The sequence below is a fragment of the Equus asinus genome, chromosome 8 (assembly GCF_041296235.1).
Source record: "Equus asinus isolate D_3611 breed Donkey chromosome 8, EquAss-T2T_v2, whole genome shotgun sequence".
NCBI classification, from domain to species: Eukaryota; Metazoa; Chordata; class Mammalia; order Perissodactyla; family Equidae; genus Equus; species Equus asinus.
In genome coordinates this window covers 91,814,155-91,826,189 of record NC_091797.1, presented here as the reverse complement: position 1 = coordinate 91,826,189, position 12,035 = coordinate 91,814,155, and the positions used below count along the sequence as shown (strand labels likewise).

At 50.8% G+C, this 12,035-nt stretch overlaps 1 protein-coding gene across 11 annotated transcripts in view; it reads left to right on the top strand.

Moving 5' to 3' along the window:
* AP1B1 (adaptor related protein complex 1 subunit beta 1) overlaps window positions 1–12,035 on the top strand; it is a 50,546-nt gene that overhangs the window by 24,914 nt on the left and 13,597 nt on the right. For all 11 annotated transcript variants that reach the window (XR_011505428.1, XR_011505426.1, XR_011505431.1 and 8 more), the window contains 7 exons: window positions 636–826; window positions 1,645–1,866; window positions 4,787–4,907; window positions 5,392–5,487; window positions 6,221–6,336; window positions 6,672–6,837; window positions 11,721–11,819. Coding sequence is in view for 5 of the 11 variants with exons in the window: in XM_014835286.3 (XP_014690772.2) it covers window positions 636–826; window positions 1,645–1,866; window positions 4,787–4,907; window positions 5,392–5,487; window positions 6,221–6,336; window positions 6,672–6,837; window positions 11,721–11,819 (1,011 nt within the window). In the remaining 6 variants the exon portion in view is untranslated. The remainder of the gene's footprint in view (window positions 1–635; window positions 827–1,644; window positions 1,867–4,786; window positions 4,908–5,391; window positions 5,488–6,220; window positions 6,337–6,671; window positions 6,838–11,720; window positions 11,820–12,035) is intronic.

Sequence of the window (12,035 nt, the reverse complement as noted above, 5' to 3'; positions counted from 1 at the left end):
ATCAGGCCCGGTTTAAAATGAAATGCACAAACACCTCGGCCCAGCCGTCCCATTCTATGTCCTGCAGAAACACTGATCACACACAGGTGCTGAGCGGCCAGTATCGGGATGGCCATTGAAGTGCTATTTGTCACAGAGAAAAGTTGAAAACAGTACAGAAACACATAAAAACAGCTGCTCTGGTGGAAATAGGTTGAGGCTCCAGAGCTTCACATAGCAACCCTGTCTGTACTCCAGCCTCCATCCATTCCCAACATCCCCGAGGGGCTCTGTAGGAATCTTCTAGCTCTGAGAAGCATAGTTGACAACCCCCGAAGTGATCTGTTGTAACTGGTAGATGAGGGCTGTATGTTAGCTGCTGGGAATGCTGTCTGTTGCCAGGCACTGGGAGCTAGATCTTTCTTTTGTTTTGCCTGCTGTGTTTCTTTAATGGCAGGTACACCTACTTTAGTTGCCGTTTACAGAGGAGTCAGTAGGGTGAACGTTGGAATGGGTCTCGATGCTCCAGACCCTGCCCATTGGGTCATATTCCTTTCAGGATATTCAACCTCTGACTGACCAACATCATTAGTCTCACCACCCCCTGGCCTGTGACCAGTGCCCCCAGCCTCTGCCCCTTCCACTCTCCCAACCAGGTGGTGGCAAATGCAGTGGCTGCCCTCTCGGAGATTGCTGAGTCTCACCCCAGTAGCAACTTGCTCGACCTGAACCCGCAGTCCATTAACAAGCTGCTGACAGCCCTGAATGAGTGCACCGAGTGGGGCCAGATCTTCATCCTGGACTGCCTGGCCAACTATACACCCAAGGATGACCGGGAGGCCCAGAGGTGAGCAGGCTGCCCCTCACTTGCCAGCCCAGCCAGCATTGGTTCTTGGGGGGCTCCAACCATGAGCTGGGCCTCAGGTCTCTGATGAGCTCCTTCCCGGGGCCTTGCTCCACAGACCATCCTCAGACACATCTCAAGGGAGGCCACAGCCACAGTGTCAGTAGTGTTGCTTCAGGCGGTCAGCTCACTGCTCATTGTAGGCACAGATATTAGCCAGGACCTGACCTGGGAGTTGACAGAGACCCTGGTCACCTCTGGCTGAGTAAAGGAGGCGGATGGCCTCAGAACCACCATTTGTTGAATTCTTACTGGGTGCCTGGGCTCTGCTAGGTGCTTCCCACGCGTTAGATAATCCTTAAAGCAAATCTGTGAAGGATGTCCCATCATTGTCCCATTTTACAGGTAAGGAAACTCTGGCTTGGACAGGTGGAGGAAATCATGCAGGTCACCTAGCTGGGACTCTTGTGATTCTTAGTCCTAACCAATATGATATCCTCTTCCTTTTGCATGCCTTTGCAGTGGCGGGAGGGAGTTAGTATTTATAGAGTATTTACTATATGCCAGGCACTGTGCTCCGTGCTTTCCCTGCATTATCTCCTTTAAGCCCCCGGCAACTCTGTCAAGTCAGTGTCGTCATCTCTGTGTTCTGGATGAAGAAACTGAAGCTCAGTAGTTTTAACCTGTTTGGGGTCAGTTAGCAGGCAGCAGAAACAGGGTCTAGAGCTTCTGCCTATAAAAGATATGCTATCTTGATAACTAAAAACAGGGTATTTGCCCTTGTCTGTCTCTCCTATTCACCCCCTTGGAATGGACCCCAGCATCTGTGAGCGGGTCACCCCAAGGCTCTCCCATGCCAACTCTGCTGTGGTGCTGTCTGCTGTGAAGGTGCTGATGAAGTTCATGGAGATGTTGTCCAAGGACCTGGACTACTATGGCACGCTGCTCAAGAAGCTAGCCCCGCCCCTGGTCACACTCCTGTCAGCAGAGCCTGAGCTACAGTACGTGGCCCTGCGCAACATCAACCTCATTGTGCAGAAAAGGTACCAGAACTGCCACATATGTGCAGTATGCACTTCTGGGGGGTCTGCTGCTGGGAATAGGGGCTCTGAAGGGGAACTGACCTGTCACCATGCAGGAAATCTCAAAGAATAGCTTAACCCAGAGGTTCTCAGCCAGGGACAACTTTGGCCCCTAGGGGACATTTGGCAATGTCTGGAGACATTTTTGGTTGTCACAACTCGGGGGTGCTACTGACATCTAGTGGGTGGAGGCTAGGGATGCTGCTCAACATCCTACAATGCACAGGACAGCCCCCCCACCCCAGATAACTGTTCCATCCAAAATGTCAGTAGTGCTGAGGTTGAGAAACCCTGGCCTAGCCCAACCAGGTAGCAGGCAGGGCACAGGCTAGCATGGTGCTTCTTAACCAGGGACAGTGGATGGCTCCACAGTCCACAGGGCCCTCCTGAAACGGTGTAAGATTTTGTGTGTCTATGTGCATTTTTCCTGGGGACGGAGTCCGTATTCTAGTCAAATTCCCTGAGATTGGGGGACTCTAAGGTGGTCAAGGTGCTGTGGACTTTCCATCAGCCTCAGGGCAGGGAAAAAGGTATGTCAGAGTTGCTCAGGACGCTGTGCAGCGCATGTCCACCTGCCTCATAGGAGGGGCTGCGGCAGTAAGCCACGGCTCCTCAGGTAAGGTACCTGGTACCAGCGTCAGGCTGAGAAACAATTGAGCAGCACCAGTTTGAGGGACCCAGAGCAAGAGGGGTTCTCTGGAGTGACCCAGCGATGGGGCCCTATAGCTCCATGGAGTGGGGCTGGACTCAGGAGTTCTACTCCCAGCCTTTTTGGTCAAGTGGCTCACTCAGCAGCTAACTCGCAACCATCAGCGTATTACAGCCGCCCCATTGCTGGGAGCGGGACTATGCAGAGAACAAGGGCCTTTTGTAGACATTTTCTCTTGGAAGAAAGCACACACTCCTTGTCTTTGTAGCATCAGTCTGGTTCTTAGGACACTCTTGGGGACCCAGAGATATCAGTGGAATCGGGACGTTTGTGAAGGTTTGGGAGGTAAAGATGGAAGGCTTTCTGAGTGCTAAACAAAGGGACGAGGCTGGGATTCGCAGTTGCCATGTGGGATTTAGTAAGGTACAGTGAGTGACCTGTCGATTCCCGATCAGCGGGAAGGGCTCCCTGTGCTATCTTTAACATGGCAAATCCCTTTAAGAAGTTGACCGTGTTCCTGAGGCACCAGCTGGCCCAGTTCTGATGTGTGGTTGGGCAGCGTTTGCCAAGTCCTGAGTGCAGAAATCATGTCTTCCTGCTGCCCAGCTTTGGATCCAGCCTCCCCCACCAGGCATGACAGAGGCTCCTTGCTGTGCTAAGACCTCTCACAGCTCACACAACAGCACTGAGTATTGCCCTGATAGCGTCCCTCCTTTGTCTCTGCTGTCTTCTCCCCTCTTCACCATTTGTCCTCATTGCTTTCCCTTCCTCCTTTCTGTTCTGGAAAGGGCATAGGAATAGGGGTTGGGGGTGGTGACTCATCTTGCTCCTGCCTTTGTTAGCGCTAGATGTGTGACCTAGTGCAAGCCTCTCCACCTCTCAGGTTTCCTCATCTAAGAAAAGTGAGGTAGGGGCCGGCCTGGTGGCGCAGTAGTTAAGTTCGCACGTTCCGCTTCTTGGCGGCCTGGGGTTTGCTGGTTCGAATCCCGGGTGCGGACATGGCACCACTTGGCATGCCATGCTGTGGTAGGCGTCCCACATATAAAGTAGAGGAAGATGGGCACGACATTAGCTCAGGGCCAGGCTTCCTCAGCAAAAAAGAGGAGGGCTGGCAGTAGTTAGCTCAGGGCTAATCTTCCTCAAAATAAATAAATAAATAAATAAATAAAAATAAAAAAGAAAAGAAAAGTGAGGTAGATGGTGCCAGCTGAGGGAGGAGCAATAACACATATGAAAGTACTTGGCTGGTGACAGTTCCTGCTTAGTGACTGCCTTCTCTGAGGTAGGCATGGATCACGCTAGATGCTTTGTATCTAACTGTCACAACAACCCTGTTATATAGGTGTCTGTGTCAGGATCCCCATGCCCATCCATGAAGGACTCATGGGAGTTAGCATATAGTTGTTCTCTTGGCTAAGATTTATTATCGACGTAGTAAGGATACACAGCTGGACCTTAAGGGAGAAAGACACAACGAGTCTGGAGGAATCCACATGCAGGCTTCCTTAAGCTCCCTCCCTCCCACTGGAGGGGAGGTCACACAGAGCACACTTCTCCCCCAGCAACAAAATAGAGCAACGTATGTCTAATATTTCTGCCCAGGGAAGCCCAGAGACTCAGCACTCTAGGTGTTTATTGGGCCCTGGTCATGTAGACACCCTATGGATGGCCCCTACCAAATTTCCAGACTCCTACAAGGAAAGCAAGTGTTCAGCATAAACCATATTGTTTGTACCAACAGTCTAGGCACAACTAAACACCTTTATCATTTAGGGAGTGGTGAGAACACTCCTGAAAGCCGAGTTCCTAGATGCCAGGCCTTTCTAAGACTAGAGACTCAAGCCTGCAGTGGTAACACCTTTCTGCACAGTGTCATTCCTGTTTTATGGGTGAGGAAACAAGGCCTGAGGGCACAAGCTGGGATTGGAACCAAGTCTGTGATTCCCAAGCCCATCGTCTAGTGCCTGCTGCCTCTCGAATGTGAACTGTTTCTTGTTCATATTCCCTCTTGCCTTCCTGGGATGTGGTTGGACATGCAGCAGCCAGCAGAACTTTGCTCAGGCCTGTCAGTGGGCCCTCTGCCCAGGAGTGTGCAGACGTGGTCGTGACTGTCTTCATGGATGTCAGGCTCCACCTCAAACCCCAGAAATGTCCCAGCAAACTTGGAGGGATTTTTCTCACAAGGCTTATGCCTTGCTTTTTGCTCTTTGGTTAATCTTGCCTTGCCACCAGGCCTGAGATCCTCAAGCACGAGATGAAGGTCTTCTTCGTGAAGTACAATGACCCCATCTACGTGAAGCTAGAGAAGCTGGACATCATGATCCGCCTGGCCTCTCAGGCCAATATTGCCCAGGTCAGCAGAGGGCGGTGGCAGGGGGCATGGGCTTTGGTGTTGGATGGCATCACCACCAATGAGCTGTGGTCTCTGGGTAGGCTGCCCAACTTCACCATGAACAGTTCATTTCATTCAGAGTGCATAGGACAGGGCTCTGTGAGCAAGCACTCAACAAATGTTAGCTGATATTTTTGTGATTAAAGAATTTGTTCTCCTTATTATTATTTACCATCCATCCACTGAAAAGTGATAGTTAAGTGGATGTGTTAGCTAGATCAACCTAAACAAGGGCTGTCCAGCTCTGCCAACTAGTCTTTCTCCTGCTTTCCTCTTGGGGCACCTGACAGCTCTCTCTCTCCCCTGGGCCCTCCACCTTGAACAGGAGGTGGACTCCCATCCTTCTAGGGGTCTTTTAGGGCAGTGCATGTCTTCTGCCCAGGGCTGCTTCAACAGGTTGCCCTGCCAGATCCCCCCAACCCTATCTTCTCTGTTTGGGCCACAGGTCTTGGCAGAGCTGAAAGAGTATGCGACAGAGGTGGATGTGGACTTTGTACGGAAGGCAGTGCGAGCCATTGGGCGCTGCGCCATCAAGGTGGAGGTGAGGCTCTGGGACTGTGTTCTTGGCCATGGGACAGGAAGGAAGCTGAAACCAGGAAACCAGTCTGATTCTAGCAGAATCTGCCAGCTGCTGATGGTCCGGGAAGGCCTGAGAGTCACCACCAGAGCCCCCAAGGCACCCACATTGTAGATTTGGTTGGGCTTCTCACTCTGTAATCTCCTTTGAGCCTTTGAGTTGCTGCAGATGACATTAACCCATTGTAATCATGGGTTCTCCTGCAGTATTAGCTAAGAGGATGGGGCAGCCCCAATCTGGTGGTGGCCCTGGTAGACTTAGCTTTCACTTCATGGAGCTTTGGGGCAGGGGCTCTGCCTGTTGAACATTTGGGCAAGAATTATGATTCACCTGTCCATCTGCCCCTTTCTTCAAGCTCCCGAGGGCCTTCCAGACCCCTGCGTCCTGGCATTTCATCAGTCACTCTGCCCTCAGGGCTTGGCCTGGAGGAACTCCATGGCCCATCCCCACTCTCAGAAGCTCTGCCTCTGGCCTCCTCCTCAATCTACTTCTGTCTCCCTATGTCCCTGCCAGCCTAGCACCATCAGTTTGTACTCGTTCTCCCACCTGTTGTCTGGGGAGAGTGTTCTCCTGTTTTCCCACTATGACGAGGAAGGTGGGCAAGGAGTGACTGAGCCCTTGGCCACAGCATGGTCATCAGAGGTTCTATTGGAAATGGGTTCAGGGGCCTTACTGACACTCTCCTCTTCCCACACAGCAATCTGCAGAGCGCTGTGTGAGCACACTGCTCGATCTTATTCAGACCAAGGTCAACTATGTGGTCCAGGAAGCCATTGTGGTGATCAAGGACATCTTCCGCAAGTACCCCAATAAGTATGTACCTGCCCCTGCCAGTGAGGGTGATGTGGGTCTGCTGGGGCTGGGGATGGTGGAGAAGAAGAGCAAGGAGGAGCCTCTCCTCTTCCTTCCTTTTCTACCACAAACAGCATTATCAAAAGAAAGACTTTTTTTTCTTACTTCTCCTGAGCAACCCCGTCTCTGCTCCCCAGACCAAAATAAGAACCAAGATATTACAGATAAAACTCAAATACCATTACTCACCACCCTCTTGGGGTCTTGCTGGGCAGCTGCCTGTCTCTTTTGGCCCTTGCTGAGCCTCCCCTGGGCTCCTTCCAGTGCTTATGTGCCAGCTGTGCCCTGTTCTCCAGGTACGAGAGTGTGATAGCCACACTGTGCGAGAACCTGGACTCCCTGGATGAGCCCGAGGCCCGGGCTGCCATGATCTGGATTGTGGGCGAGTACGCCGAGCGGATAGACAATGCAGACGAGCTGCTGGAGAGCTTCCTCGAGGGCTTCCATGATGAGAGCACCCAGGTGAGCTGTCAGGCAGGCCGACTCAGGCCAGGTTGTGGGTCATGACTGGCAGCTGGGCACCACTGCAGTCCGTCCTGCCCTGAAACTCTCTCCTCAGCAGCAGGCCTCAGGGCCCCACCCCTCCTAACACTGCATTGACAGTGTGGACAGATAGATACATGATGAATAGGTGACTGCTGCTGTAGCCCCTTTTCCTCCCATCCTGCAATACCTAAGTGGGACGTGTGAGGACGGTCTGTGATGGTGTGCATTGAAGGCAGGCAAAAGTTTCTGGTTTTGTTTTAATTTCAGATTTATCTTTGGATAGGTGATCTATTGAGTTGGTTCAAAACTGAAAAGATACAAAAGAAAAGGATATATAGTGAAAATTGCCTTTCCCACCGCTTTCCTGGCTACCGCTTCTTCTCCCAGAGAACACCAGTGTTATTTTTTGGTTTCTTGGGGATTCTTCCAGAGAGAGTTTAGGAATACAGCAGCAGGTACACACATGCCTCTCCATACATGTAAACATACACACAGTTGATTCTCATTATTCACTGTACTTATGTTCTATAAAGTCACCACACTGAATTAGCAAATACTGAACCATTGCTCCTGAGATACAGAGTCGGGTTCCTACGAGCCTCTGGTCACAACATTTTTATCAACTGGTCAGTACATAACGTTGTTTTTTGTGTGTCTGTTTAAAGACACCTTATTTAATATATATTGTTCATTCACTAACATTGAACTCACGGCCAGCAGCACTACAACTCATGCCTAAACGAAGCTTAGCTAACACACGTGTTTTCACCATAAGACACATTACAGCCTTCTTGTGCCTAGGAACACCAAACATCACTTCAGCTCTACACTTGGGGGCCATCTTAAACAGCAAAATCACCAACAGAAAGCACCAAAATGTGAAAGACATGGCATTAAATAGGCTGTGAAGACACTTATTTACAATATGAGAGCTGAAACAAAAAAGCAAAGTGTCACCTCATTTGACCCCAGCTGGGAATGTGTATGTCAGGCAACTCAAATTTCTCACTGCTCCACATATGTCTGTGAATAACCATGAAGCTCCATGAGCATTGATTTTGGGGTTACAAGTAAATTTTAGCAAGTAGGCAAATTTCAAATATGTACTCTGAGAATAATGAGGGTCATTTCTCATTTATTTTTAAGTACAACTGGTAGTATACTATACAAATTCAAATTGTTCAGCGCTGTGCCTGTCCCCCTTAAAAATATATCTGAAGGCTATGCTGTTATTAATTTATGAGAACCTTTTACAGCTGCATAGGAGTCCTTCCTGCAGAGGGACCATGCTTATTTAAGCAGCCTCCCCTAATGGGTATGTAGGTGTCAGTCTTCTGGAACTCTTGCAGTCAACACTGCTGTGAATAACCTGTGTAAGGCACACCTGTAAGTATAGCTGGGGTAAATTCTTAGAAGCAGAAGGCTTGGTAAAGGGCCTGTGCGCTGGAGATTTGGGTAGCTGTCTCCAGATTTCCCTTGGTGTCGAGATTGCTCTGGTTTCCGTTTCTATCTCAGAGGTGAGATAGCCCTCTCCTTAGCTCCTTGCCAACATAGTGCATCCTCAGACTTTATTTTTGCCAGTCTGATAGATAACAAGGAGTACCTTGGTATAGTTTTGCTTGCATTGCTGTTCTCAGTGGGGTTAAGCATCTTTTCGTTTGTATTCCTTTTCTGTGAACTCGGAGCTGTCTGCTCATGCACGGGGACCTTTAAAACATCTGTTTGTAAGCACAGAAATCTTAGCTGCCCAACGGGCAGTGTAACCCAGCGAGTCAGAGCATGGGCCTCGGAATCAGAAACCTCCGAGTCCAGACCCCTCTTGTGCCCCTTCCTGGCTCAGTAGCTTTGTGGTAATCCTTTACCTCTCTGAACCTGTTTCCTCATTTACAAAATGACATTCGTAAGACTTTCCTTCATCCTATTGCTGTGAAAGTTAAATGGGATACTTTGTGTAATGTCCTTAACACGTGCCCAGCCCATAATCCGCACTCATTAATGGTAGTATTGGTGTCGGTCAGAACTGGTTTAAAGCAAACTTGTCCAGGCAAAAAAGGGGACCAACTGATTCCTGTAGCTGGCAGATCTAAGGAGTGTGCTCCCTTCCAGCACCCTGGGTGAGGGTGTTCAGGTGTTGGCATCGGGGCTGTCTCTGCCTCTCGGGGGTGGCTTATCCCTTGGACAGGTTCCCACAAGTGGGGCCTCTGAGGGGGTCCGTGATTCCAGCTACATCCTTAAAGCTTATTGACTCCCATAACTACCTTCCCCTCAGTAATTCTAGCAACAGTCCAAACTCACTTGCATTATCCTGAGCCAATTGCTGTGATTCTGATTGGCCAGGTCTGTCGGATGCCCATCCTGGTCTCCATGGGTTGAAATGGGCAGAGGGAAGGGGGACTCTCTGAAGGAAAGCCAGTGTTTCTGTTACCAGAAGAGAGAATAGATGCTGGATGGGTAAAAACAACAGATGTCCATCACAAAATAATAGTAGTAACTTCCACCATCACCCACTCCCACTGCTACCTGCCAAATCCAGCTCCATCCTGTCTTAGGGCTGCCTTCACTTTCAGCACACCAGCTTCTCTCTCTTCTTGTCTCTGAGGAGCAAAGCCCAGCCTGGTTTCTGGCCCTGCAATTAAGTCCTGCCCGGATTACTGCAGAGGATGTCCTGTGGGGGAACTTTCTGCCCACATATTAGAGTAAATCTTTTGCATCCTCTTCCCCCTCAGCTAAACCTGCTAAAGAGCCAAGATTAGAGAAGTCAGACAAGGGAAAGCTGAATAGGAGCCTGGTGTGGGGAAATGGAATAGGGCTCTGAGTTTCCAGTCCAGGCTCCTCCGCTGTTGTGGGGCCTGGAGTGCGTTAGATTTGCCAAGCCTGTTTCCTTGTCCCAGCACAGGATTCCTACAACGTTTATTGGATGATATGTGTAAACTGCCCACTCCAGTGCTCAGCAAACAGTAGCTGGGTGCTGCTGGTGTTTTAATTAAGTGGCTTGTTTCCTTTGCCGCCTGGGTTCACAACACAGTTCAGAGCTTTTCTAAGAATACTTAGTGCTTTGTAGTTTGGGAACTTATTTTAGATTGTCTCTTTGAGCCCTCTTGTCCTAGGCTCCTAGGCCTCTCCAGCCACAGACAGGGAGCTTAGAAAGTCTTGGCCAAGGTGGTCTATCAGCCCAGCCTGCTTCTGGGCCATCTGGGTTGCAGGGGCAGTAGCATCATTGCAGGAGGGCTGCCTTGAACATGCAGGCTAACAGAGCATGGGGGTGTGAAGGGGGAGCTGGGTAGGAAACTGAGCCCTTGCCCTGCTCTCAGGCAGCACAGCAGACCAAACAGTGATGAACGGTTCCAGGCAGCCAACTGACCTGGGTGGGGAGAGCTTGGTAGAGTCCCTGTGTGGTGCTTGTGGTGATACAGATGACGATGACGACAGCTGTTGTTTATTGAGCAGAATACACAGTAGGTTCTTTACATTCGTTGCTTATTGACTCTTCTCATTAACCCTGTGAGGTGTTATACCCATTTTATAGATGAGGAGCAGACTCAAGTTAAATGACTTGTCCAGGGTCACCAGCTGGGAAGTGATAGAACCAGAGGGCAAATGAGGTTCCAAGTAAGCTGCCATAAATTGCTGTTTTCAAAGTCGCAGGCCTGACGTAGGCCACACCTCTCCCTCACCAACTCAGGGTAAATGGCTTTTTCTAGGCTACACAGCCAGGAGCTGGGGCCAGGTCTGGAAGCCAGTCCCTGGGCTGCCTTCTGCCTTGGAAACAGCTATCCCACTGCCCTTCTGCCGTTGGCCTGTATATAACCAAATTGCAAGGACTTTGCATCCCTTAATGCCAGAAACAGACTGAATCCCCTCCAGCCTGCCTCCCCCTGTCAGCCCGCCCTGTGTACCAGGGTAATTAAGCCATTTGTTTCTGTAAGTGCCCTCCTGCCAGCCAGACCCAGGAGGTCCTGCCAGCCCTGTTCGCGCCATCCTGCGACAGGACTGTCCGTGGCACAGCCCTGGCTCAGGAGCTTCAGGCTGCCCTCTGGTCCCAGGGCTGGCAAAAATGAGATGTGGCTAAGGAAGGGCTATGTGCAGAGAATTGTTCTTTCAGAGATGTTTTTCCAGTCAGCAAGTTTTTCTTAAGTGCCTGCTATGCACTGGGCACTAGATTGATCAATAACCAGGGCTACAACAGGGACAGACATGATTCCCACCCTCAGAGGGTGCTCTCCATAGGGTAGCCTGATGGCTGGACAGCATTTTCCAATACTGTGGGGCGGCACTGATGAGGAGGTGCAGGAGGCTGCAGAAGCAGAGTAGGCGGTGAGGGCAGCAGCTGGCTAAGAGGTGGGAGCTGATAGAGTGCTGGGCAAGAAGGGTTCCCGCCCTCTGGTAGAAGCTCAGTTCCTTGACAACAGGCTCGCTCTGTGGGCCGTGCTGGCCCAGTCCCCTGGGCCTCCCCGGCATCATTTCCACTTCTTGACAGATGTTCATGTTAAGAAGCATACCAGCCACATGTGTTGCCTTTTTAAGTTGTGAGCTCCTTAAGGCACTGGTGAGGCCGGACGGAGCCCTGACAGGTTTCCAGGACCCTAGGACTGGGCAGCAGCCCCCAACCTGCCTGGGTTTGCCAAACAGTACAGTGGCTGTCTCCTTCCTGTGTGGTAATGCCAAGGTCTAGGCTCGTCAGCACTACCAACACCCCCTGCTGGCATTAGTCTGTGTTCTTTGGCCAAAGTCAAACCTGGGAAATCTGTTCTTGGCTTCCAGGGCCTTTGAACACACTTTTCCCTCTTCAAGGCCCGGATTTGGTTTCCTACTATCCCCATATGAAGCTTCTTCCTCATCTCCTCTCTGTCTTCCTGCAGGTCCAGCTGCAGCTGCTGACAGCCATTGTGAAACTCTTTCTGAAGAAACCGACAGAGACCCAGGAGCTGGTGCAGCAGGTCCTCAGCTTGGCTACTCAGGTGGGTGCCCCAGTCTCTCCTCTGTGCCCAGCACAGCTCTCGCTCCACAGGCAGCGCTTCAGTCCAAGGAACTAGACCTTCGTTGCAAGGTCCGGCCCCTACGACTGGCACCATTGGTGTTTTGGCCCCAGAGTAATCCAGGATCGCTGCTCAGGGAGCTCAGTCACAAGCAAATCAAGACGGAGTGGGATCAGGTGGTGAAATTGAGCCAGACTG